The 26,148-nt window shown below is 31.3% G+C and overlaps 1 protein-coding gene across 1 annotated transcript; it reads right to left on the minus strand.

Annotated features, from left to right (window-relative positions):
* Positions 1 to 317: 317 nt before the first annotated feature.
* LOC143053830 (scoloptoxin SSD14-like) lies at positions 318 to 21,655 on the minus strand. Its single transcript, XM_076226625.1, has 16 exons — positions 21,554 to 21,655; positions 17,579 to 17,735; positions 16,689 to 16,791; positions 15,857 to 16,008; positions 14,016 to 14,139; positions 13,069 to 13,136; positions 12,781 to 12,854; positions 10,547 to 10,749; positions 8,490 to 8,577; positions 7,260 to 7,390; positions 6,419 to 6,507; positions 6,039 to 6,191; positions 4,897 to 5,008; positions 4,027 to 4,153; positions 3,609 to 3,719; positions 318 to 2,011 (listed from the first exon to the last, which is right to left on the minus strand). The coding sequence occupies exons 1-16, from the start codon at positions 21,597 to 21,599 to the stop codon at positions 1,839 to 1,841; spliced, it is 1,911 nt and encodes a 636-aa protein (XP_076082740.1). The 5' UTR covers positions 21,600 to 21,655; the 3' UTR covers positions 318 to 1,838.
* Between the last annotated feature and the right edge of the window lie 4,493 nt (positions 21,656 to 26,148).

Here is a 26,148-nt window from a genome sequence, read left to right on the forward strand (position 1 = left end):
AACAGAAAATATATCAATAATAGAATAGCGATGCATTAAAAAGTAAAATGATTAAACATACGTCTATCTATGCATAAATAAGTTAAATATTGCACTGTTAATATTAATACCCTTTACCATGTTTACATTGCCATAACTAGGGAATGATCCAGAAATAAATGTGTAAAAATGGTGGCAAGGTCAGTGGTGGATTCAGAACTTTTCATATAAAGGGGGGCCTGCTGATTAACCTAACAGGGGACCCCGCTGCACTAGTCATGCTTCAGTGATTCCCTATATAATCAACAAAATTTTTCCCACGAAATGGGGAGGGGGGGGGGGGGAGCCTGGGCCCCCAGGATCCGCCTATGAATGTGGACATTTGATTTTACTTTATTCTGCCATACATGAGGGTAGGAATGCCCTTTACCATCGATCATCAAACAGTCGTTTTAGGCAACCGTTAGCGTAAAATTGGTTAAAATTTTACAGTGATTAGTCAGATCTCAAATAATTATTGTTACTGTCATTTTTGGAAAAAAATTGACGTGATTTGTCAAATAGTACACATTTGACAAATCACTACCATCAGATTTTATTGTCATGCACCAAAAATTACCATTAATGTAGGTCGGAAAGAATTTTTACCATTATTTGTTTTGAAGGTACCCCCATTACAATCCTCATACATAAAATTCTGGTTTTTTTATGGTGAATCTTTCAAACTAACCACCGTCATTAAGTTGTATACCAAGTGCCCTTTGACTCATTAAAATTATTCATTAGGGCCTGAAATTATATTTGAATTTGAAAGTGACCTTTGACTTCTATAAAATTATTTTTGGAACTTAAATTCCCCTTTGACTTGTATAAAATTATTTCTGGAACACCATTTACATGACTAACAAAAACAAATATATACAAATAATTTACTCATAATTGAGGATAAAATGTTATTAAATTTTTGCTTTAACCAACTTATATATTGATCAAAAATGTAATATTAATGCAACACTAAATTATGTGAAATATAAATATCAAGCCACAGTTGACACGACAAGTTTCACAACATCTATAATGAAATCAGAAATACAGTGCCTGTTCTGATTGTCCATCACAGTTTTCACAATATGTATTACAAAGAACTAATACTGTACACTACAATAAAACCTAGGAGACATGACATCAAATATTTTACAGTACAGTAAAACCTAGGAGACATGACATCAAATATTTTACAGTACAGTAAAACTTTGGAGACTTGACATCAAAATATTTTACAGTACAATAAAACCTAGAGACTAATGCCATCAAATATTTTACAGTACAGTCAAACCTAGGAGACTTGACATTAAATATTTTACAGTACAGTAAAACCTATAAGACTTGACATCAAATATTTTACAGTACAGTAAAACCTAGGAGACATGACATCAGATATTTTACAGTACAGTAAAACCTAGGAGACATGACATCAAATATTTTACAGTACAGTAAAACCTAGGAGACATGACATCAAATATTTTACAGTACAGTAAAACCTAGGAGACTTGACATCAAATATTCTACAGTGCAGTAAAACCTAAGAGACTTGACATCAGATATTTTACAGTTTTACAGTACAGTAAAACCTAAGAGACTTGACATCAAATATTTTACAGTACAGTAAAACCTATAAGACTTGACATCAAATAATTTACAGTACAGTAAAACCTAGGAGACTTGACATCAAATATTTTACAGTACAGTAAAATTTAGGAGACTTGAATATTAACGATTTTACACATCAGTACAGTAAAACCTAGGACACTTGAATACTAAATATTTTACTTTACAGTTAAACCTAAGAGACTTAATTATTATGTATTTGTATTAAAAATAGCTGCTTTCCCTCCTTTTCTGTAGTCTGATACAGCATTAATTCTATTGTTGACTTTCTTTATTCCCTGAACTTCATTTAACCCTTCCGAGGCCTTCACCATCTTATGGCCCATTTTTTCTAACTCGTCTATAACTTTTTGAGGAAATCCCTCTGAAATTATGTCAAAAGTATATCAATTATAGAATGATTGCAAAATAATAGAATAAATTGAAATAATGACAAAGAAAATATAAAATGTAAACCAATTTTTCATTTTGTCATTTTGAAAATTCGATATTGACGGAAATCATTGATAGACTCTATATTTTACAGTTGTTTCTTTTTGCTTGTAAAAGAGCTGTCTACATATTCAATAACATGATTGTTCTATCTGATGGAAATTTGTCTCATTGTATTGTCAATCATACCACATCTTCTTATTTATATAAAGAATTCGGTAAAATATGCAAAAGTATATTTTTATAAATTTGCAATAATTGATCTCAAATTCTTATCCATTCTTCAAAAATTCAATATTAAAAAATGCACACAATAATTTCTGAATTTACAGTATTTTTAAACAATAAAACTACTCATTGTATAGATCATACAAACTTTTAAGTGATGTTTAATTTTACATCTTTTCTTTTTTGCCTATTGACATGAGTGATTATATTTATTTCCTCAGATCTATATTTTTATACGACTGCAAAAATTTAAAAAAAGTTGGTCGTATATTGGTATCACGTTGTTGTCAGCGTCGTCCAAAGACCGATGATTTCCGGATAATAACTTTAGTTTAAGTAAATAGAAATCTATGAAATTTAAACACAAGGCTTATGACCACAAAAGGAAGGTTGGGATTGATTTTGGGAGTTTTGATTCCAGCAATTTAGGAATTAGGGGCCAAAAGGGTCCAGAATTAAACTTTGTTTGATTTCATCAAAAATTAAATTATTGGAGTTCTTTGATATGCCGAATCTAACCATGTATTTAGATTCTTAATTTTTGGTCCTGTTTTAAAATTGGTCTACATTAAGGTCCAAAGGGTCCAAAATTAAAATTAGTTTGATTTTAGCAAACATTGAATAATTGGTGTTCTTTGATATGCTGAATCTGAACATGTACTAAGATTTTTTATTATGGGCCCAGTTTACAAGTTGGTCAAAATCTGGGTTCAAAATTAAACTTTGTTTGATATCAACAAAAATTGAATATATGGGATTCTTTGATATGCTGAATCTAACCATGTATTTAGATTTTTGATATTTGAGCCTCAATATCAAATTGGTCCACATTGAGGTCTAAAGGGTCCTACATTGAACTTCATTTGATTTCATCGAATATTGAATTCTTGGGGTTCTTTGATATACTGAATCTAACCATAGATTTTGTATATTGGACCATAAAAGGTAAATGTCCAATTTAAAAATTTTAAGTTCTAAGATCACATTCATTCTGTGTCAGAAATCTCTATTGTGTCAACTATTTAATAACAATCCAAATTCAGAGCTGTATCAAGCTTGAATGCTGTGTCCATACTTGCCCCAACTGTTCAGGCTTCAACCTCTGCGGTCGTATCAAGCTGCACCCTGCAGAGCATTTTATTGAAAGTTGTGACAAGGTGGTATTATTGAGATTGTTTGTCAAAATATTGCACAATTTTTCCATTATTTACCAACTACTAACTAAGACAAGTATAACACTAAATTACCACAAAACATTTGTCTATGTGAAAACAAGTTCTATTTTCAGTATAAGAACATACCTTCATACTCTACTTCAGAAGGATAAAGCTGAGTGTGGATCCTAGGAGCACTAATAGCATCTGCCATTGTCAATCCAAATGAGACAACATTCAGTAACACCTCTGTGACACCTTTAAATTATTAAAAAAAAACATATATTTATATTTTTCGTAAACTTTTACGTTTTTTTAAAGCTATAATCTTCTTTCCCATCAAATGTTTTGCATAACATAGAAATTAATCGCTTTAGTGATACTATGAACAGTGATTATGCAAGTATTCTGAGGTCATGTTTTTTAATTAATCATTACTATAAAAATATGAATAAAAGTTAAAATATCATATTTACAATATATTAGTACACCTATAATAATAGGAATAACTCTTAGAGACATTTTCGGATATAAATCCTACAAAGAAAGGGGTAGGATAGAATACCTGTTATAATCCTAGATCCATTAGCTCCACCAATCACAAGTCTCATTTTGCAAGGTGAGTCCTGGTTATACAAAATAACTGGTGCCATGTTGGAAAGTGGGCGTTTCCCAGGAGCAATATAATTCAGCTGAAATTAGCAAATGACTTTGTTTTTAATTGTATAAATGGTATGTGTTGTTCAAAAAAATAATATCTACTGTGGATTGATTTATATTTGTTTGTACCATTTTTTGTTGATAGAAGAAACATTGTTTATGGTGGATATTAAATTTCATGGTTTTGCAAAAGTTTGTATTGAACATGTCTGACGGAATCTATATACTACTTTGAATATCTTAATTTGATTTTCCCTGTACCAAGCTTACAGGAATCAATTAACATTGGTACTCCACAAACAATAAGGACTACAAAATACTGTAGAAAATGGACGAATGATAAATATATTAATGAATACATAGATGAGTTACCTTATTGTTGCAAGTATTGAACCAACAATGTTATCAATCAGGTCTATACATAGTTCCAAAAGTACATCCAGACACAAAGGTTAATTACAGGTAACCTAATTCAAATCATTCCTGCTTTCAGCTGATCGTTATTTCCAGTTTTAGCTATTATCACAAAACAAACCTTTCACAGTGACTCTACCAATACAGCCACACTCTCTTTTTTTGTTGTTTTTGTTTTAATTCGACTAGACAAGACCTCTAAATCAAACATGCGAGTCTTTTCCAAAATAAAACATGATATACAAAAAAAAAAATTTATGCAGAATTAAAATATAAGGAAAGTTACAATTAGTCAAAGAAAAATATTATTCAAAATTCATTAGATTTTGAAACAGTAAATTTTCTTCTACACTCCTCCTACCTTATTATTTGCCGTATCAGGATTATCGGGATCAGCAAAATCAGCCATCTGGTTATTCAGTAAAATACCTGTATCTGTCATTATCTTAGATCCAAACCAATAATTCACCGTTCTGTTGAATAAAATATTTCATATTTCCTTACAACAATTAATGGTGTTTCAGTGACTACCAAGTTTTATTAAGGGAGATAACTCTTTTTTTTTTTTTTTACACTGGAATGATATATAGCCATTTTTATTTTTTACTTGTAGCAAGAAAACAAGTTCAGTGATACAATAGTTTCCTTTTATTATCTAAAGCATATAAAAAGTCCTATCTTATCATTGTTATTTCAAAATTCTGTCTCATAGATTTCTTTAATTCACTAAAAATTGTTTTTTCATGAACAATCTATGCCAAATTGTCACTTAAGGATAACTTGCACTTGAAAAATAGCACAGTGACCCATACTTGTTATCATATTTAAAAATTTAGCATGACAGCATATCTTTGCAAGGTATAACAAAATTGTATTTAAGGAAATATATACCCATGAGCCACCTTAAGGTGGATGGGGTGTATTCGACTGTGCATAATTTCATGCATGAATTACAATGCACACAAAAAGTATTTGTGGTAAATTCGATATTATTTTTTTTTTAATATTTTTATTGATTATAGATGTTAAATCATTGTAATTATGTCACTAAAAGAATATTTTCGTTATAATGTGTATCTGTAAACGGCTCAAATGACATTTCATGTATTTTCACAATTTTTCCACCAAAATTTGGGTTTTAAGGCAAAATATTTTTTTTTTCTTTATCGGTGACCTATGTTTTTTATTTGTTAATTCTTTGAAGCTATATTTCAGCTTTTTATTTTACAGTTTTGGACCAATTGTCATAGAACGTTTTTTTTGATATTCTGATAAAAATATGTCAACACCTCTATTTTCCCTATCATTTCATTGAAAAATGGTCCCTTTTACATACCTGTTTAAAAGTAAAATTTTGAGCTTAAATGGTCTGTGACCCCCTATTTTTTTTCGACCAATTTGATTCACTTTATAAAAAGAATAAAATAACAAAAAATACGGCACTTCTGATAGAAACTTTGAATACGCCCGAGCCACCTTAAGTCACATACACCATGAACTTACGTAGTTACAGAGACCATTAACTCTTGAGCATCTATAACTGATATATGTGATGTTCCTTTCTCAGGAGACAAGGCTACCACACCATTGTAATACGAAGGATCAGCATGTGTCTTTTCTGATGTCTTATTCATAATCAATTTAGCCATAGCTTTACTACAAATAAAAAATTGCAATTTGTTACTACACAATTTTTATTCAATGTAGAACTGATGTTTAAGGTTGGATGTGTCATATTGAAGTCTGAATAACATAAAATATACTTTGTGATTTCTACGCTTCATTTATCTCTACATTCAAAACTGCACTAGGTGATTTTGTTGGGAAAGGCCTTTCTTTTTTATTTTCATTTTAGGACAACATTTAATCCATAGTTGACTTACTCTAACATCTTACTAGTGGCATTCAATGCTGATGATTCAAATTTGGGATCAGCAAGTTCTTGTTGTTGAGCAAATCCAAACTTAAATGCCTGCAAAATAAAATTTAATTTCTTAATATATATATAATAAGGAGGTGTGAAAGTATTGTAGAATGATATAATTTATTGAGAAATTAAGTTGTTCAAACTATTAACAAATAGTTTGATTTTTTTATTTTTTTTTTACATGAATCATTGAAATATAATTTTATATAAATTTGAATTGTTAATTTCTTAATTTAGAAGATTAAACTGTTAACGCTGAATAAATAATGCAAAGAAATTCATGGAGTAAATTGTGTTTCTGAAATTTTTTAAATGTTTGCTTACACTTTTTTTGTACAAAACAAAAATAATCATAGGTAAATTTTTTAATTTAATTTAATTTATCAGTTATCAAATATGAAATTCAGTTTCCTTACCAAACTGGATAAATAATAACATATATACTGATTGCAAAATTTATAAAAAATTAGGCAAAGATTAGAAAAGAACATGGTCTATTGTTGAAGACCACATGGTGATTGGTTATATGTCTAAAATAGCGAATATTCAACCAATGATGTGATGTTATTTTCATATACGGGTACAAGCAATAAGATTAGTCATTTTCATTATGAAACGGAAAATTGCCCAACTATCACACAATTTCTGAAATTAATGTGACTAGAATGAAGTTATCCATTATTGAGGGTGGAAACATGGTAAAGGGTTATTTTTGTGCATCGTGTTTTGTTTCGCGTGCAGCCATGAAAAAGGTTTGTTCTTCCATGCAAATACCCCCCTTATTTAAATGTACAAACCTCTAATATTCTGTGTACTGTCTTAGTTTGGTTTTTATCACCTGATTTGAAGTTATACCCCTCCAATATGTTCATAATAGATAATATCACTGGTCCACCCCCTGGAGCTGGTACCGATATCAATGTCTGATCTGTAAAAATCAATTATAAATAGATAAACAGTGCTTTAATTTAGTGTCGAGAGTTATATTGTCAATTTTTGTTTACAATTATTTTTTTTAGGGAATTTCTTTCTTTCTTTCAAAATAAGGAAAAAGACACTTGTGGTGATCTTGCGCTCTTTATCATAGGCAGATTAAGAGTTTCTAATTCATTTAAACTGTAATTTTTCAAATATATAAATAAAAGTTTTCTGGAGGAGTTTCAATTTTTAAGTTATCAATTATTTTGATTACAGCAATTTTTGTTTGTAAATTTCTATTTTTGTTTTGTATAAAATAACATTTTTCTGTGAATCGATTGCCATTTTATGCTCTATAATTTCCTAAAATTCTCAGTTGTTATCATTGCAGTATAAAACTAGAATGGTAAAAGTGACACCACCAAATTTCAATTTGATCTGTGATTTGTGATAATTGACATTCTGGATAAGTTTCATAGCATTTGGTTGAGGCACACTAAAGTAAGAGAACGGAAACTAAAAATTTAGCATTTTTTCAATTTGTAAAGGGGCATAACTCTAGAATGGTAAAAGATGCAGCACCACAATACAACCTTGATCTGTGTTTTGTGGAAATAAAACTTTCTGGATACGTTTTATAACATTTGGAAGAGGCAAACTAAAGTTAGAGAACAGAAACCAATTTTGGGACGTACAGACCAACAAGATGTACAGATGGATAAGGGTATTACATTTGTAAAGGGGTATAATTCTAGAATGATAAAAGTGACGCCACCAAAGTTCAAACTCTATCTGTGTTTAGTGGTAGCAAGCATTGTAAATAAGTTTCACAACATTTGGTTGAGGCAAACTTAAGTGAGAGAACAGAAACCAATTTTTGGACATACAGACGGATGTACAGACAGACAAGGGTAAAACTCAATGTCCCCTCCGCTACGTGAGGGCATAAAAATAACAGCTTGAAAAAGGAATAAAAATGCTTGGTTTTTACAAGTTTTCCTGACAACATCTCTGAACTTTTACCTTTAGATGATTTTACTGAAAATATTGTTTCTGATCTCTTACGTTTAAAAATTGTCCTGACAACATACATATGCCTGACCTCTCACCTTTATACGTTGTCTTGACAACGTCTCTAACAACTACTTCATACTCCTTCAGATCATCTAATGTCAATATGCCTCCTGCATTTGTAACCTAGTGACAGAAACAAAATTAAACACATTAATACCACATGAATACATTTGCATCAAAAAAAATAATCACTAATAGTTTATACAGATCAATGTAACTTTTGAATAGTTACTGTCTTTTAAGTAAAGTAAAACAAGAATGTGTCCAAAGTACATGGATGCCCCACTCGCACTATCATTTTCCATGTTCCATGGACCGTGAAATTGGGTAATAATCTAATTTAGCATTAAAATTAGAAAGATTATACTATAGGGAACATATGTACTAAGTTTCAAGTTGATTGGACTTCAATTTCATCAAAAACTACCTTGACCAAAAACTTTAACCTGAAACTCCCACTTTCATTTTCTATGTTCAGTGGATCGTGAAATTGGGGTCAAAAGTCTAATTTGGCTGTAAAATTAGAAAGATCATATCATAAGCAACAAGTGTACTAAGTTTCAAGTTGATTGGACTTCAGCTTCATCAAAAACTATCTTGACCAAAAACTTTAACCTGAACAGATGCACAGACAAACAGACGGACAAACGAACGGAGCACAGACCAGAAAACATAATGCCCCTCTACTATCATAGGTGGGGCATAAAAATCAGGTTATGATTAGTAAATTATTTCTCTGTCTAGTATTGAGAATTGCTGTTATAAAATAGTTTTAGGAATTGATTTTCAACAGTCAGGGGACTTACTCAAATAAGTGATTTTTAAATCACTTATTTGAGTAGCAAATTCGAGGTTTTGTCACAAATTGGGATTTTGTAGTTTTTTCAAAATTTTAAACACAAAGGTTTAAATAATATCTTTTAATTAGTAAAATTAAAAAAATATGAACTTTTTGCTTCTTTTAAGTAGCAAGGTTTATGCCTTTGATGCTATCATTTAGCTGAAAATTATATTTTAGTTGTAAAAATGCTATAATAATGGCTTAACTTAATGAACTGATACTTTCTTAACAGATTTTTCACAGCAGTGGGAGTATTTTTCCTGTGAAGTTCAAGGTTTCATCTTTCAGATTATGTAATAAAATTCTACTGTTCGCGATAAAAATTTCACTGTTCGGTCGGGTTGAAATTAGTGGGGGTTATTAACAGAATGATACTTAAAGAAGTGATTTTTTGGGAAGGAAATTGACGTCTGATACTTAAACAAGTGATTTTTATGTCATTATCCTAGATTCAGTACAAGGTCATCACCTGAAATGACCTGGTCATCCTAGACAACACAGATGTTGGTTCTGATAAGTTTAGAAACATAATTAGCCCCTGGATCATTAGTATTCTATATTTAAAGCTACAATAAAATTAAATCACTTCTTCTAGTGATTAATTTGTACTACTTAAATAGGTGATTATTAAAGAAAGACAACTCTAACTTCTAACCTTTATTGAAATAATGTTACTTGAATCAGTGATTTAGAAAATCACTTGTTTAAGAAGGTCCCCTGACTGTTCAAGATCAACAGTTACTATATAAATGATTTTTTTTCAAAAAGAATGATTGATTTATTTTTGTGTTTAAAACTCACTCTCAACACTATTCGGTTTTTCGTGTTTGCCAGTTTGATTAAGAGTAAGAGAAAAGCAAAGATCTTAAGAAAGAAAATCTATAAAAAATGAAAATGAGCCACCATTTCATTGCCTGACTCACATATTTTATTCTTAGTTAACAAAAACATGACTTTTGCTGGTCATTTCTGTTCATAATTACAAGTTCATTATGTTCATAATAATTAATTTACTGTAAATTCACATATTATTGTGAGTTTTTATTGTGATTTTGTCATTTCAGACTAAAATGCGATTCTAATTTTTGCAATATTAAAGAAAAATCCTGTTTAATTAGACAACAAAATTTCAAAATGCGAGTTTAAATTATTGTGATTATAACCCTGTTGCATTTTTCCCAATCATAAAAACATTGCAATAATTTCTGAATTTATAGTACAACCCCCAAAAGTTGTAATCTTTTTACTCACAGCATTAACAATACTCTGTACTAGTTCTCCCTCATAGAATGCATCGCTCCCTTTAGCTGCAATGATGTCTAGGGTATCAGCTAACTTAATGTTTTTGATCTCTGTCCCTTCCTTAACAAACTGACCGTCACTTGTCAGGTAGATGTTACCAAGTTGACCTTGGAAATCACTTACTTTGACCTTTCCTGTTTTAAAATCCTTTGCTGAAAACAAATATAAACATAACCAGATGCTCGGCAGGCCCAGCTTTATATGACCGCAGAGGTCAAAACCCTGAACAGTTGGGGCAAGTATGGACACAACATACAAGCTTGATACAGCTCTGAATTTGGATTGTGAGTAAAAAGTTGACACAGCAAAGGTTTCTGACACAGAATGAATGTGGTCTAATGAACTTTAAATATTTGTTTTGCTTTTGAGCAATACACTATGCTGTTGAATATAAATCCCCCTAAAAAAAAAAAAAATATTTCAAGAAAAATTCTTTTAAATTTCTTAAATCTGAAATGAGAAAAATTTTACCCCCCACCCCTCCCCATTTTCTTTCAACTCCCCCAATCCCTTATTCCAAAAATAATCTCAATTCAAATTTCTAATTAAGTTGGCAACAATAACTACTCATTCAAATACATAATAAAGTATTAAAATATAAAATAACTTACAGTCACGGTTAAAATTAATATTAATTAACAGTAACTTCTAAAAATAAATTTACAGCTACACATCTCAAGACAATTATCACTTCCTTTAACATAATGTTCAAGCAGTGTAAGGGAGGTAATCAAGTTATCAAACTAATATATAACAGTATTCTTTAAATTTTAATTGGGAATTGGATAACCTCCCTTACACTGCTTTTAAATTGTCTAAATTGTCTTTTAACCAGAAAACCCCTTGTTTTCCAACCTTTTTTGCCACTAATTGCTTAATGATTTGATGCAATATCCCCTATAACCATCCCTTTGTAGGATGAAAATTTGTGGTCTAATTTTAGAGAGATTTATACACCTAAACACAAGTTATTGACTGAAAACTACAAAACTGCTTATTTGGGCCCCTTTTTTTTTGCCCCTCACTTATTGAAGCCCCCCTTGGAGCAAGAACCCCAAAACTCAAATTCTAGCCTTTCCTTTGTAGTAAGAAACCTTGTAGTATAATTTCAGAGAGAGCCATATACTTAAACACAAATTATTGTCTGTAAACTATAAAAATGCTTCTTTTTGCCCCTTATTCCTAAATGTTCAAGGATATTAACCACAAACTGACACCAAACCTTCCCTTCATTTTATGGAACCTTGTGGTACAATGTCAGACAGATCCATACAGTTAAACATAAGTTATTGTCCTGAAACTTCAAAAATGCTTGTTTTTTGGCCCCTTTGGCCCTTAATTCCTAGCTATATATAGACTGTTTGCCCCATAACCCTTAAAATAAATCCTAACCTTCTACTTCATGGTATGAACCTTAAACAATTTCAGAGAAATTGAAATACTTATACACAACTTATTGTCCTGAAACTTTGGGCCCCTAATTCCTAAACCAATGGGACCATAACTCCCTTAAATCAATCCCAAACTTCCTTTTGTGGTTATAAACATTATGTTTCTATTCACTTATACAAAAGTTATTATTGGGAAACCATCCGTCTTCAGATGACTTTGATGACGATGACAACAACGACGTTGACGACGTGATACCAATATACGACCACAAAAAATTTTGCGGTTGTATTAAAACAAATCTAAATGCTAAAACAACATTTCAGGCAACAACAGCTGTAAATTGGTACAAAACTGATATTTATTATGGTCTACATGTTTTGTCAACAATCATTGTGTCTATAGACAATTAACAGTTTGAAATAAAATATTGAAGTACAAAACATGCTGTTATGTGGTTAGCATATGTTTTCCATTTTGCAAATTAGGTGACTAATAAGTGTGTGTCGTTGTTTGGCTTTACAATTCAGAGTTTATCATACATGTCATAAGGCATGACTAATGATTGACAATTACTTGCTAAATATCCAGTGTCTAATACTTCATGTATGTTCAGGATGGGAATCATCATGATCACTGGGTATGTTGGGTTGAAGAGTGGCCTCTGTTTGCTTGTTTTGTTTTGTTGGGTTGTTGTCTTATCTATATTTCCCATGCATTATGTTTATTCTTATTAATATAATATATTGTTTTACTGTAGATTAGAAAACCGGTATATATAGAATTATAGTTACCCATTGCCATGGTAACCTTATATCCATTTCTTGCTAAATTTGCTGCTGGTTTTACTACAGAACTCCATGGTAACCTAAAAATAATCTATGTTTTGGGTTTACAAAGGATAATCTTATGACTTATCATAGATTAATTTTTATATTCAATACTGATGGTTTTGCTTGTAGATTTTTTTTAAAAACATTTAGGACTTTTTTTGTAGTCATACTGTACTTCTTTATCTTTGCAATTTCTTTACATTCTTAAAAATTTTAATTTGAACTATACTACAAGCTACATGTACATACTTTCCATATTTTTTGTGTGCCATTTCCATTCCTTTAAGCTCTCCAGGCACAGCAACAGACAGACCTCCCTGCAAATAACAAAATAACACCACATTGTGTGTATAGGGTTTTTCCTATCACCAGTCAGCTTAATAAATCATTCAACACATAATGGTAGAAGGGAATTATGAAAAGAGACCAATAAGTAACAGATATATTGCCTGAAGCAGGAATCTAGGAATCTGATGTTCAGTAGTTGTCGTTTGTTGATGTGGTTCATAAGTGTTTCTCCGTTTTTATAAAGATTAGAATGTTGGTTTTCCCTTTTGAATGGTTTTACTCAAGTCATTTTTGGGGCCCTTTAAAGCTTGCTGTTCGGTGCTGAACACTGTACTTTGACCTATAATGGTTTACTTTAATAAACTGTGACTTGGATGGAGAATTGTCTCATTGGCACTCATACCACATCTTTATTTTTTTTACCTATTAATATTCTTTCTACTGTTGATTTACATTTAACAATTAGATTCAGAGAAGAAAATTAAAATCAAAGAAGAATGACACAAAGCCCCTGATCAAGCTTTACACTTTTTCAAGATAAAAAGGGGCACAACTCTAGAACAGTAAATGACTCACTGCTTAAATTCAAACTATTTCTGCATGTTTTGGTTCTTAGTTTTGTGTATGAGTTTCATAAAATTTGCATGAGACAAACTTTAGTAATAGTGCAGAACCAAAAATAGGAAGAACAGAAGGAGGGAAAGACAGAGAGTCAAAGGTATCAATTAATGTCCTATTTGCCAACACCAAGGGCATAAAAATCCATATCGTTTTCTATAAACTGCATGGAGAACTAAATACTCTCCTACCAAACTATGATCAGTGTATTTACATTTCAAGCCATATCATTACAATCCTATTCAATAATTGCACTTTTTAAATTGCTTGTAGAAAGGGTAAACACATACCTTTGATGCTTTGGATGAATCACCACCAAACATTGTCTTTGTGGCACCTTTAGGAGCAACTTCTCTAAAATCATAGACTTTAGCTGCATTTGTTTTATGATCATGAACCATCATGAAACCTCCACTGGAAATACAAGTAAATCTGATTAAAAATACTTCTATACACAATGCAATGTTATAATCAATTACACACAAGGTGATTTATTTAAACAATCACTACAAAATAAAATTAAAAGGTGGGAAATATTCATTTTGATCATGGAAAATGTAAAGAAGCGTAGCCAGATGTCACCACTGTTTCGGAGTTTGTATTTTGACATAACTTTGTAGGGGAAACAGAAATCATACAGAAAGCACAAAAAAGGGGGGACAGTTGATTATTTAAATAAAATATCTGATATGTTGACAGGATTGTAATTGAATACATATATATACTTACAGTTCAAGATGTTATTTGAAAAGATAGATATGATTATTTTAATCTATTATTTTGTTAAATAACAAATCCAATAATATTCAAGAGTTGAAAAAAGGGGGAGGGAATATTAGGTAAACCTAGGCCACAAATAGCTGATTGGTTAACATTGTCCAAACAATCCATTTAATGAAATTAATTTAATATATAATTTTACCTAAGTTTGTTCAGGAAAAAAGAAACATAATATATTACAAGTATCAAGAATTTATTTGTTTAAATCCAAAAGAGAACTGTTGTCTTTTTGTCTGCATTAAATATAATAAAAATAGTACATTTGGAATGTTCGGTAATATATAATAATGATAAAAATATTAACTTTTAATCTAAAAATCACTTAGTCGGTAGTAATGCCGGTAGTAATTAGCCTCCTAGTAGTTAAATAGCTCTTAAATAAGTTGCTTTTTTAAAAGCCTTTATATTTAAAGTGCATTTTTAATTGTTCCTATATCATTAGGGCCACTGACATAATTAATAAGGGGTCTATTAAGACCAACTAAAGAAGGTGCTACTCAGAGTTTTTTTTACATTCCCTTAATCAATAAGTCGATCTGTTATTAGATTGTATAGTTACTGCTCTAATTACAAATATAAGTTAGTACAACTTTTTTAAATTTCATTAAGACTTATAATACAGTATATTATTATAATTTTAATAATTTTTGCTTTAATATCTTGTACACTATATATTGATTATTCATGTGTCACCTTTGTATTGCAATTTTTGGCAGATCTGATAGCATTCCACAGTGGTTATTAGCAATTTATAAAACCATATAAGGATGTAAAACTTAGCAGTTTTCATCAATATTCATTATTGACAGCTGTTGTTATAGCAGTTCTCATGAATATTCATTATTTGATAGCTGTTATTATAGCAGTTCTCATGAATATTCAGATCTCATTTAAATTTTTCGTCAAAAATAACTGCCAAAGAACTGTGAAGGCTAAATAAACAGCTATGGAATGCTATTGGAATGCCTTTATGCAAATTAATTATTGTCTTATATTTGGTAACTGTGAATGCTAATAAACTGCCAAAGAACTGCTGTCAAGTGGGAACTGTGAATGCTAATAAACTGCCAAAGAACTGCTGTCAAGTGGGAACTGTGAATGCTAATAAACTGCCAAAGAACTGCTGTCAAGTGGGAACTGTGAATGCTAATAAACTGCCAAATAACTGCAGTTCACTTTGACTTGGGAATTGATAACAAAAAACATTTGTATGCATTATAATTTGTATTGAATTTCAACAAAAAGCCTTGGTGTAGTTATATTGATAGTGTAATTTTTCATTGAGTACGTATACTCAGACCTTATAACCAGACAAAGGTCAGGAAACCAGTCTAAATGTTTGATAACTCACCCTCCTATCCCAGAACTCTGTGCATTGACCACACCCACACAAAACATGGTTGAAACAGCAGCATCAACAGCATTGCCTCCCTGTTCTAGTATATTCAACCCCATCACAGAACATTCTGGGACATCTGCTGCTACAGCACCTGAGGCCCCAACCTAAATGTAGGAAAAATATGAATCTAATATAAATTCCAATATATTAATGAAATATGAACATGCATAATGGTAACAGTATCAACACTGAAAAAGTATTTTTCTTTAAATGTTTATCCCAAAGTGTACTTTAATAAACATTAACTGCTACTATATTAACAATCTAACTGTATAGTTATCTTGAGAACTGACCTTTTGTCTAAGTTAAAAAGCAATAATTGCTATTCTTTCAAAATCTTTAACATCAGGCATACATTGTATTTCAAATTAAGCTTTTGATGTGAAAAAATAACCTGTTGTAAACATTAGTACAAATGTACTTTTAGGGTAGACAGGTAAACCGAAGCTAGGTACTTAACCTATTTTTATATACATGTGATGTATGTGTACTGAAATGATATCAATTAGTGTCTGGGAACTCCATATCAATATAGAAACACAGACACAGTCTGTTAAACCCTCAAATGCAGTGAGGTAAACTAAAATGGGAAAGATAACTCTATTTGAGACAGGTTGACCTTGAAAATTCAACTTTCAGATATAATGACAAGTTGCATGATCTGTATTACTTTTCTTACCTGTCTATGACCTAGATAGATGGTCATATGATCTGTATTAACTTTTTTATCTTCCCAAGACCAAGATACAATGTATATGGTCAGGATTAGTGTACGATTTCTTACCTGTCCATGACCTAGATAGATGGTCAGGATCAGTGCTATGGTAACCAGTACAGAGAATCCTATTGCTACTCCAACTATAACTTTTAATCCATGTGATGTTTGTCTACAATAATGATACCATTGAAAATTTCTCAATGTTTGCAGGTGATTTTTGTGAAAAAATCAAACTAAAGTAATTTACAACTTATTACAATGCATGTCAATTTTGTGCATACTTATTATGAGAGCATGGATGGTGGCCCTTCATTTCTTTATTAGTTTTTTAGGTAATTTTCTTGACACTTTCTGCCTATTACAAGTGTCTGCTTTTATATTCTTGATATCTAGCACCCAATTATTCTCTCCTTTTTATTTAATTTGTCCATTTTTCTCTCATTTTTTTTTTCTGCCATTATTCTCTAATCTGTAAACCCCAATATACTATACTTTTCAATTGCAAAGTTGAAATTATTTCCAGAACTACAAATGTATGATTCAGCTCACCCTCAGCATTTTAAAATTACAAAAAGAAATCATGTGTAAACAATCAAGTAAAGATGACCATAATTCCTGCTTTTCTGACACTTCATTGTTGTTTTACATGTTTTATAATTAGAGTTTAAAAGTGTGTGTGACAGTGAGCTAGGAATATCGAACAAAAATTAATATTGTTTTTCACTAATTATTAGTCATAATATTGATTATTGTAAGGATTATTTCTCTTCATCATGTTCATTGTTTTTATTTTTTTTATTTTTTTGTGGCTACATAAATATGTTTCATATTTACAACAACAACTTAACAAAACATCAAATTTAAAGTTTAAAGTTTAAAGATCATATAGAAAATAAAAATGATCCAAAATGTATTGCAGTGGAGAAAAACTATGAGCATGATGAGTAAACACCTACAAATCTTTTCCTGATGCTGATCCTTTCTTGTTATGTGAAAGGGGCGATGACTCTCCTTTTGATTTCTGTAAATCAACACTTCCCCTTGCTTCAATCACATGACCACCTTTACCAATAACTGGTCCTTCATCGGGAGAAATCAAGTCATCTTTGTCATCTGTATAAAAAGTTTAGAAATTTATTAATTTTACTTAAATATTTGTTTTGAAATATATTTGGGTACATATAAATAGTCTGTTTGCCAATTCCCCTATTGACCCCAAAATTAAAGATCCCTTTTTTAGTTGTCTCCCTCAGGAGGGTCAGTGATACATATCTTGACCATGGAGAGCTAGCCTCTCACTACACCTCTAGCCAATGATAATAAAAAAATACATAGCAATATAAACAGTAAAACTCAGTTCAAAAGATGTCTGATGTACATGTACATCAATTATTAGAGGTTTTAAATATAAACAGGAATACAATTTGACAATATTAAATCAGATTTCTCTATATTAAGATATAGAAAGGTATGTATGATCATATATGCATTTACATTAGTGATTTCTTTTACATTTGATAAATTATAACTATACTATGAAGTGTGCTGTCAAATAAAGGGACAAGAGTAACAGATGATGGGTCATATCATAAAATAATTATATTATATAATTTTATTATTACAAATTGCTTATAACTTCATTTGCTTTGATGATTGATATTTTATATATTAATCAATCAAACCAAAATCAGTCATATTATGTACTTTGTTTAACCTATTTTTAATTTACTTTACATTACACATGTTACATGTATGTTTGAAAATTATATTGTAATTATTCTGATCTTTTTGGCGCCATGATCATAATTGGCAAATAAAATAATTCTTTGTTGTTTGTTTGTTTGTATAAATTTATGGTAAAGATCATATTTTCTTACATCATATGAATTCATACTTTGTATGCTTTCTCAATCATTTTGTCAATGGAAATTGTGACATCACAATGCATTCTTTTTAGCACAAAAACCCATAAGACAAGGATACAGATATCTTATACATGTATATGTACAAAATGTATACATATACATGTACATGATATATATATATATATATATATGTAGGACTCGGAACCCCGATGGTACTCCGAACCGTGATGGTCACGCTGAAGTGCGATGGTGTACGCTGAAGTGCATTGGTTAACACGCTGAAGTGCGATGGTAACATTGTGACGTTAACTTGTTGATATCTACGCTGAAGTGCGATGATGGTTACGCTGAAGTGCGATGGCGGCTCTGTCAGAGATGGTCTAACTATAAAGTTGACTTTAATGAAACTGTGTGATGGTTTATTCCAGCTAAATGCGATGGTCTGAAGTAAGAACTCTATTGAATGAGGTGTGGTGTAGTGGTTAGCGTTCTAGCTTCGCATTTGGGAGATCGGTTTCAATTTTTAGTCAGGTCTAATAAAAAATACATACAATTCTAATTTGCTAATCATCCCGCTTAGCACGAGAAGTATGGAGTCAGAAAAAATGGGCTAGATGGCATTAATTTAGTATACGCGATTCGAGTTGGAGGAAATGTCAAGTGCGCCAAAAAAAAAAAAGGTTCAGCGTGTCGGTCTATATAGTGCTACGCAGGGTCCATCTTATTTTATCAAATATAACTTGTTCTCGTCATATCATAGCCGAGAAATTGCTCATAAGACACTCATTCATCCATTTATATAATATCGTAACAGTTTTTAACAAATAAAAGCCATCAAGTACATGTATATATGCTTGACTTATAGCGAAACGTGACGCGAGTTCTGTGAAAACTTTAGAATAAGCTGATTTTCCGCTATTCCACAGACTAACCTGTTGCAGAAGATTTATACTGTAAGAACAATACAATTAGACTTATATGTAGTGCGAGTTTTCTTACAAAGCAGAATTCATCTCAATAATAAAGCAAAATTATATCGACTCGATAAATATGATTGCTTTTAATAAATTTTATTCTATTTAAAAAAAAAAATCACATATAATTTAGTGAAACATACTTGAACCAAAGACCCAGACATTTTATTGGTCGTACAAAATGTGTGCGGCATAACACCGAACGCTAGATAACCAATCTGCAGACCAAGATCATCTTTTAGCCGATTTGTTCCTTTATGATTTGTAGCATGACTTACTATAGTTATTAATTATTTTGTAACCTCAACCTCTAATGCTCAAAACTGTTCTGGACTTGAATTGTTCGTTACTTTGTTTTTTTTTTTTTTATTATTCCTTTGTTCGCAATAAATCTTAATCTAAATAATCTTATCCACCTGCCTGCAAATCCGTGTTGTTTAGAAAACGTCAAAACAACTAAAAGTCCTGCTAAACCATCGCACTTCAGCGAAAGGACCATCGCACTTCGGCATAGACCATCGCACTTCAGCGTGACCATCGCACTTCAGCGTCCCCATCGCACCTCCGAGTCCTACATATATATGTATACATATACATGTATATATACAATCAGCACGTACAGCTTTTAAGGCCCAACTTGTTTTTAACCAGTGCTTTTAACACGTCTCTCACGACATGGAGTCAGTTTCACAAAAAAACTTAAGTAAGTAAGTATACTGAATTCTTCATGACCTGCGACCAATCTTAGACTTAGTCGTAAGTTTTTTTGTGAAACCCACTCTTGCCAGAGTCTTGGATTTTAACTGTACAAATTGTGATTGTGCGATAATGCTCAAGAGGAGCTCTGCACAGTATAGAAAGAAAGAAAAATGTATACATACTTGTAGACGAAGAGGCCCCTAGAGTTATAGACATGATAGAAGCATCATTTGCTTTAATGACTTTAAATGTAATGACTGATATCTAGTCCAAATAATTATGACATGTTGAAAGGCTACTATAATTATTTTTTTTGACGTATACTTTTTGGACCTTTTGGATTATAGCTCTTCATCTTTTATATAAGCTTTGGATTTCAAATATTTTGGCCACGAGCATCACTGAAGAGACATGTATTGTCGAAATGCGCATCTGGTGCAAGAAAATTGGTACCGTTAATTTTATTACTACCACTGGGTCGATGCCTCTGCTGGTGGACTATTAGTCCCCGAGGGTATCACCACCCCAGTAGCCAGTACTTCGGTACTGGCATGAAAATACGGATTTTTTGTGTTATTTAAATTTACTGTTACAAAATGATAGAAATTATTATAAATTAAGGAATGTATCTCCCTCATGCAAAGCTCTGGTTCCTTTCACGGATTTGGCTATACTTTTTGGACCTTTTGGATTATAGCTTTTCATCTTTTATATATAAGCTTTGGATTTCAAATATTTTGGCCACGAGCATCACTGAAGAGACATGTATTGTCGAAATGCGCATCTGGTGCAAGAAAATTGGTACCGTTAATTTTATTTTATATGACCTGTATATATATATATATATATAAGCCTGTGAAATTAATTGTTTCGTTAAAGTTGTGGACATAAATGCTCTTTAAACATTTTAATTTGGGAGCCTCCATGGGGGAAATCCCACGCAAATAGCCAGTCTTCATTGGTCTTCACGATGAACTATTCAATCTACAGGCTCAATTTTTGATTTTTTTTTTTTGTTAGGTTCTGTTGATCTACTGTAATGAATATGGACAACACCAGTTTACTCGGAACTACACATACTTGGGTTTAATATTACATATGTACATTCGGAAGACTACTACGTCATATCATGGAATTCCGGGTTTCCCCATGATATATTTGACAGTCATATTATAGTTGCTATCCTGATCGGACGTCCCCATTTGATGAGCGGCCTGAAAGATAACCATTGACTCAAGCCTAGGATTGTTATATTTAGGTAATATAACACATACACATAACCCTATAAAATCATTACACTACTCGTCTATTTTTTCAATAATTTGTTTGCCTCTGAATGCTCAATGACTTTGGACATTATTTGGATGTTTTGAAATAAAAATAAGAAGAGTACCGTCAACTGTAAATGCATTTCCATCAAAATCTTTTGATAATTCCATTAATTAAGCCGTAAAGTATATGTATAAGCTTATTTTCTTTTTGACAGGTGGTGAGTTATCTCCCTTGCTATGGATTAAACACATCCGGAATTGTATAATGAGACTAGTTACCATCTCCAAGTTTCAGATCAGTAACACGTGAAAAGTACCAAATATCTTGTTATTTTGTAAGGCTTAGAATGATGTAATGTTGGAATTTTCCTTTGTTAAAGCAAAAATGACGCATTTTGCAATGATTATTCAGGAAAAGGGTATCGTAATGTGAATAGAAGAAAAACTAAATGATAGAATTTTAAACCGTGAAATACTGCATGATGAGACCTTATAGTTTTACATGTTATAGCAGTCTCAGTATAAACTTATAAATATTACAGCCTGATGCTTTCAGAATATATAAAGAAAAGTTGCAAGCACCTTACGTTTTTCATGCTATATATTATAAAAATATCAAAATGTTCTATAGATTTCTGTATGAATTGTACAATTTCTGAGTAACTCGATCCCCCCTAGTAGGCAAAAGTAAAAAAAAAAAAAGACCAAGGAAATATATTCTACAGATTCTAAATCGATTTATTATAACTTTAAAGATCATTTATTTGTTCATATAACTTAAAATGTATCTCATTTAATTGAATTAATGCATTGAAATTAGCTGACCGTTAATTAAAAACTGTAGCCTAAGTTTGTTCTGAAGTTACCGGCAAAAAAGTCAAGACGCGGAAGATACAGAAATCTGTCACCTGTAAATAAGAATTCATTTTTGCTTGTAAATAAAGATAAAAAAAATTTTTTTGCTAGCGGCATCGGTCACGAATTAATTATATCTGGTGAATCCATTGTTTCACATATCAATATTGGCATTCTTTTCTTTTTGATAAATGAACCACACGATTAGCATAAACTTTCAAATATGAATTTAAAAGATTGCACGAATGAGACTTAAAAAAGTTGAATAATTGGCTTGCAAGTCAATAATACATTCGCGATGATTTATTTAAGATTATCTCGAAGTAATATAATCAAACTGCTTGACGGCCTAATGTCCCTGATATAGATATTTGAAACAAATGATTTTTAATTTTAGTTTCTTGTGTACGTATAATTCGGAGTTTAGTATGACGTCCATTATCACTAAACTAGTATACATATTTGTTTAGGAGCGAACTGAAGGACGCCTCCGGGTGCGGGAGTTTCTCACTGCATTGAAGACCCATTGCTGGCCTTCGATCGGCTGTTAGCTGTTCTATGGTCGGGTTGTTGTCTCTTTTACACATTCCCCATTTCCATTCTTCTCAACTTTAAAAATCATATCGCATACCTGCCAACTGTCACTATTTGCGGGGAATTTCCCCCATGGAGGCTCCCAAATTGAAATTTTGAAAGAGCAATTTTGTCCACAATTTTAAACAAAACAAGTAATATTACAATGACTTTCGGCTTGTAAAAGTATGGAAAAGCCCCCCAAAAAAAACCATAAAAACTATTTGAAGGCCCCTTGAAGTTTTTGAGGACAATGGCAGCCATCTTGCACGCAAAAACCCCATGTGTGTTTTGAAAAGTTGGCAGGTATGATATCGTAATGTTTTGCCTCGGTCGTAGCTAATCACCCTTAAAATAGTCCTTACTATATCGTTTACATTATACAAGCTGTAATAATGTTTTCAATACATCTTTTAACCGATAACAAACACATACTCTAGTTGTAATGTTATGTAATAAAATATATATCTACAGAAACTACGTATATAGAGTGTGAAAGTAAAGACACAAGAAAACGACGAAAAGACGGACTATTAAATGGGTATATATATTGGTTGTCAAAATTTTGTTCACCGATTTGACTCAAATTCTCATATTTGATTTATAACTTACTAAAACGTATATCTAATCTGTAAAAAGTATAAAATGAACAATTCTTAATGCATGTGCTCTATCATATGCATCAGCATTTCGTGAGTATTAAAGTCTATATGCCATCTTATTGACCATTGATATGACCTCCGAAGACTGCCGACGGTCATATAACCTGATAATAACATAAATATAGATATAAATATAAATAGCGAACTCGTGCATTTGAAATTTAGACTTTTTTGTACCGGTATAAGGATAAGGTATTGTTAGTCCAAATAGTTATGCCGTCGTCACTGCATTTATTGAAAATAGCCTCTCAAACTGCCGTTATCATGATAATTGTTTGAATTAGAATTGTGAAAATAATTAAATGAATTTCAAGATTATATATCCGTTAAAAAATACGTCACTGTTTTTGATGTCCTGGAGTGGGTTGCACAAACGTCTATTAAGTTAATAGACTATTAACTTCTAATAGACTATTAAATATCTAATTGACAATTAGTTAATAGAGTGATTTAATAGCGTTGCACGAATCACTTTTAAGGATACTATTAACTAATAGACAATTAATTAATAACATTTTAATAGTCAATTAAGCTCCATTTAATTCTGCGATTTTCATCATTTTTTCACAACGTCATCATGATTTTCGAGATTTTCATCAATTTTTCATGACGTCGACACGATTTCAGCGATTTTCATCAATTTTTCATGACGTCAACACGATTTAATAATTTTTCAACAGGGTTGTGTTCAACATCAAAGCAGCTAAATAATGCTACGTAGTGCTACGTAGATTTATGACTATTGAACGTGTAGCTAGCCTAGCTGCTATCAATATCTACGTAGCTGCTATAATTATAGGCTAGCTACACGTTCAATAGTCATACATCTACGTAGCCGCTAATATATTGAACGCAACCCTGGGTCTACTTTCAATCGACACCAAAACATGTCCAATTCCCAAATACAAGAAATTGCATATGTTGTATTGAAAAAGATAGAAAGTCTCGAAAAACGAGGGGAATAGGGGAATAAAAAAGCATTAGTCTTAAATTCCATTATGTTACTAATTTAAATATAAGGTTTATTGTCGACGTCTACAAAAGAAAATTGACAACTGCAGCCTGCTATATTTATATCTTCCATTTCGAGAGACTGACTCAATCTAAGTCGATTTTTCACTTCGTTTTTTAACTCGTATAAATTACTATAGTATTTGGCACAATCGTGGTAAAATCAGAAATTTTTAATCACCCATGAGAGAAATATAGCCGTTAATTTATTTCAAACAAGAAACAAGAAATTGCTTGTGTTGTCATTGAAAGGGATTGAAAATTCTCGGAAAAAATACACGAGGGGAGAAATTAAGTATCATAAATCGGGGTAGCCCCATTATTCAGATGTCCCATTAGTCCTGTGCTGGCTGTCATTAATGGAAGATGTTCTTTGTTTTTTGCGGTTTACATGTTGTTCAATTATTTGTGCGTTTCTGTGTGATTAGTGTTTTTGCGTGTGTTTGTGCTGTATTTTTGCCACATATTGTTGTCATTTTAATGTCATTTTTTAACATTGCCATATAAGCGGGAGATTTGGCTAGCAAATACAACAGGTCCAACTCGATATTATACCTTAAAATGTCATGTAACAAGTCTGCTAGGCATATGGCAGATGTTATCAAAAAGTTTGGTTCTATGTATGTTAGCGTATTTTTGTGGCATTTCCGTGTTTCTGTTGTTCCTTTGTTTTCCTTTTACAGTTGATGTGTTTCCCTCGGTTCAAGTTTGTAGTTCGGATTTGTTTTCTTTCAATCTATTTATAACTTTTGACCAGCGGTATACTATATATACATATGTTGCCTTTATTTGACATAATATTTAATGTTTTTTGTTTGTTTGTAAATATGGTTTTGATGCTCACAAAAGAAGACTTGTATTTGTTTTTGGATTTTTTGTCAATTGTTTTTGTTTTATTTACGAAATGAATAATCGAATCCAATTTCTTAAACAGGTATGATACTGTATTTAAACAAATTCTTATAATGAACCCTTAAAGGGGCACAAGATACGAGATATATGAAAAACCTAAATATATTATTTTTTTTGGCTCAATCAGTAATGAAATACAAATAGTGAAATAATAATTCCTTTTAAGTAGCCAATAACGTTCAATTGTGTCAAAATAAGCAATAACACATTGCCTATGCATTATTCACTTGCAAGTGAATAACTCGACCTCATTGAATCCGTATTCATGTGAACTTTAATTTAACCCCTTAGTTTGAGATGGATAACACGTGAATTGTATGTGTAAAGTTATTTAAAGGAAGAGAATGTCAACATTGAAAGTGAAACAAAGGTAAATCATTTGATTGACTGATTTGATCCACAAATAAACATTCATGCAGGTAAAACCATGATGAACATTTATTTTTTATCTGTAATATGAAATTAAATAGACCTAGAATAATATAACAGCACGTGTTTGCTAATCTATTTATATCTATAGTTATGTTTACATCGCTTATATGGTCATCCAATGACTATAGAGGTCAACTCGATAAATAATTAGATGGCGTCTAGACTCAAATACACACGAAACCAACTACGTATTTCCATGCCTGTGCCTTGTTTATTGTTTTATTTAGACTTTTAATAGTTTGGATAAATGTTTTACATTGTTATTAATCAAA

The sequence above is a fragment of the Mytilus galloprovincialis genome, chromosome 12 (genome assembly GCF_965363235.1).
Source record: "Mytilus galloprovincialis chromosome 12, xbMytGall1.hap1.1, whole genome shotgun sequence".
NCBI lineage: Eukaryota > Metazoa > Mollusca > Bivalvia > Mytilida > Mytilidae > Mytilus > Mytilus galloprovincialis.

What these genes read in the sequence shown, in the direction of transcription:
- LOC143053830 (XM_076226625.1), bottom strand. Translation starts at nt 21,599, where the DNA reads ATGGAATTATCAAAAGATTTTGATGGAAATGCATTTACAGTTGACG. An exon ending in TGGATCTAGGATTATAACAG is followed by an intron (nt 3,720 to 4,026) that starts GTATTCTATCCT and finishes AATAATTTAAAG; the next exon opens with GTGTCACAGAGGTGTTACTG. An exon ending in TTCTGAAGTAGAGTATGAAG is followed by an intron (nt 2,012 to 3,608) that starts GTATGTTCTTAT and finishes ACATAATTTCAG; the next exon opens with AGGGATTTCCTCAAAAAGTT.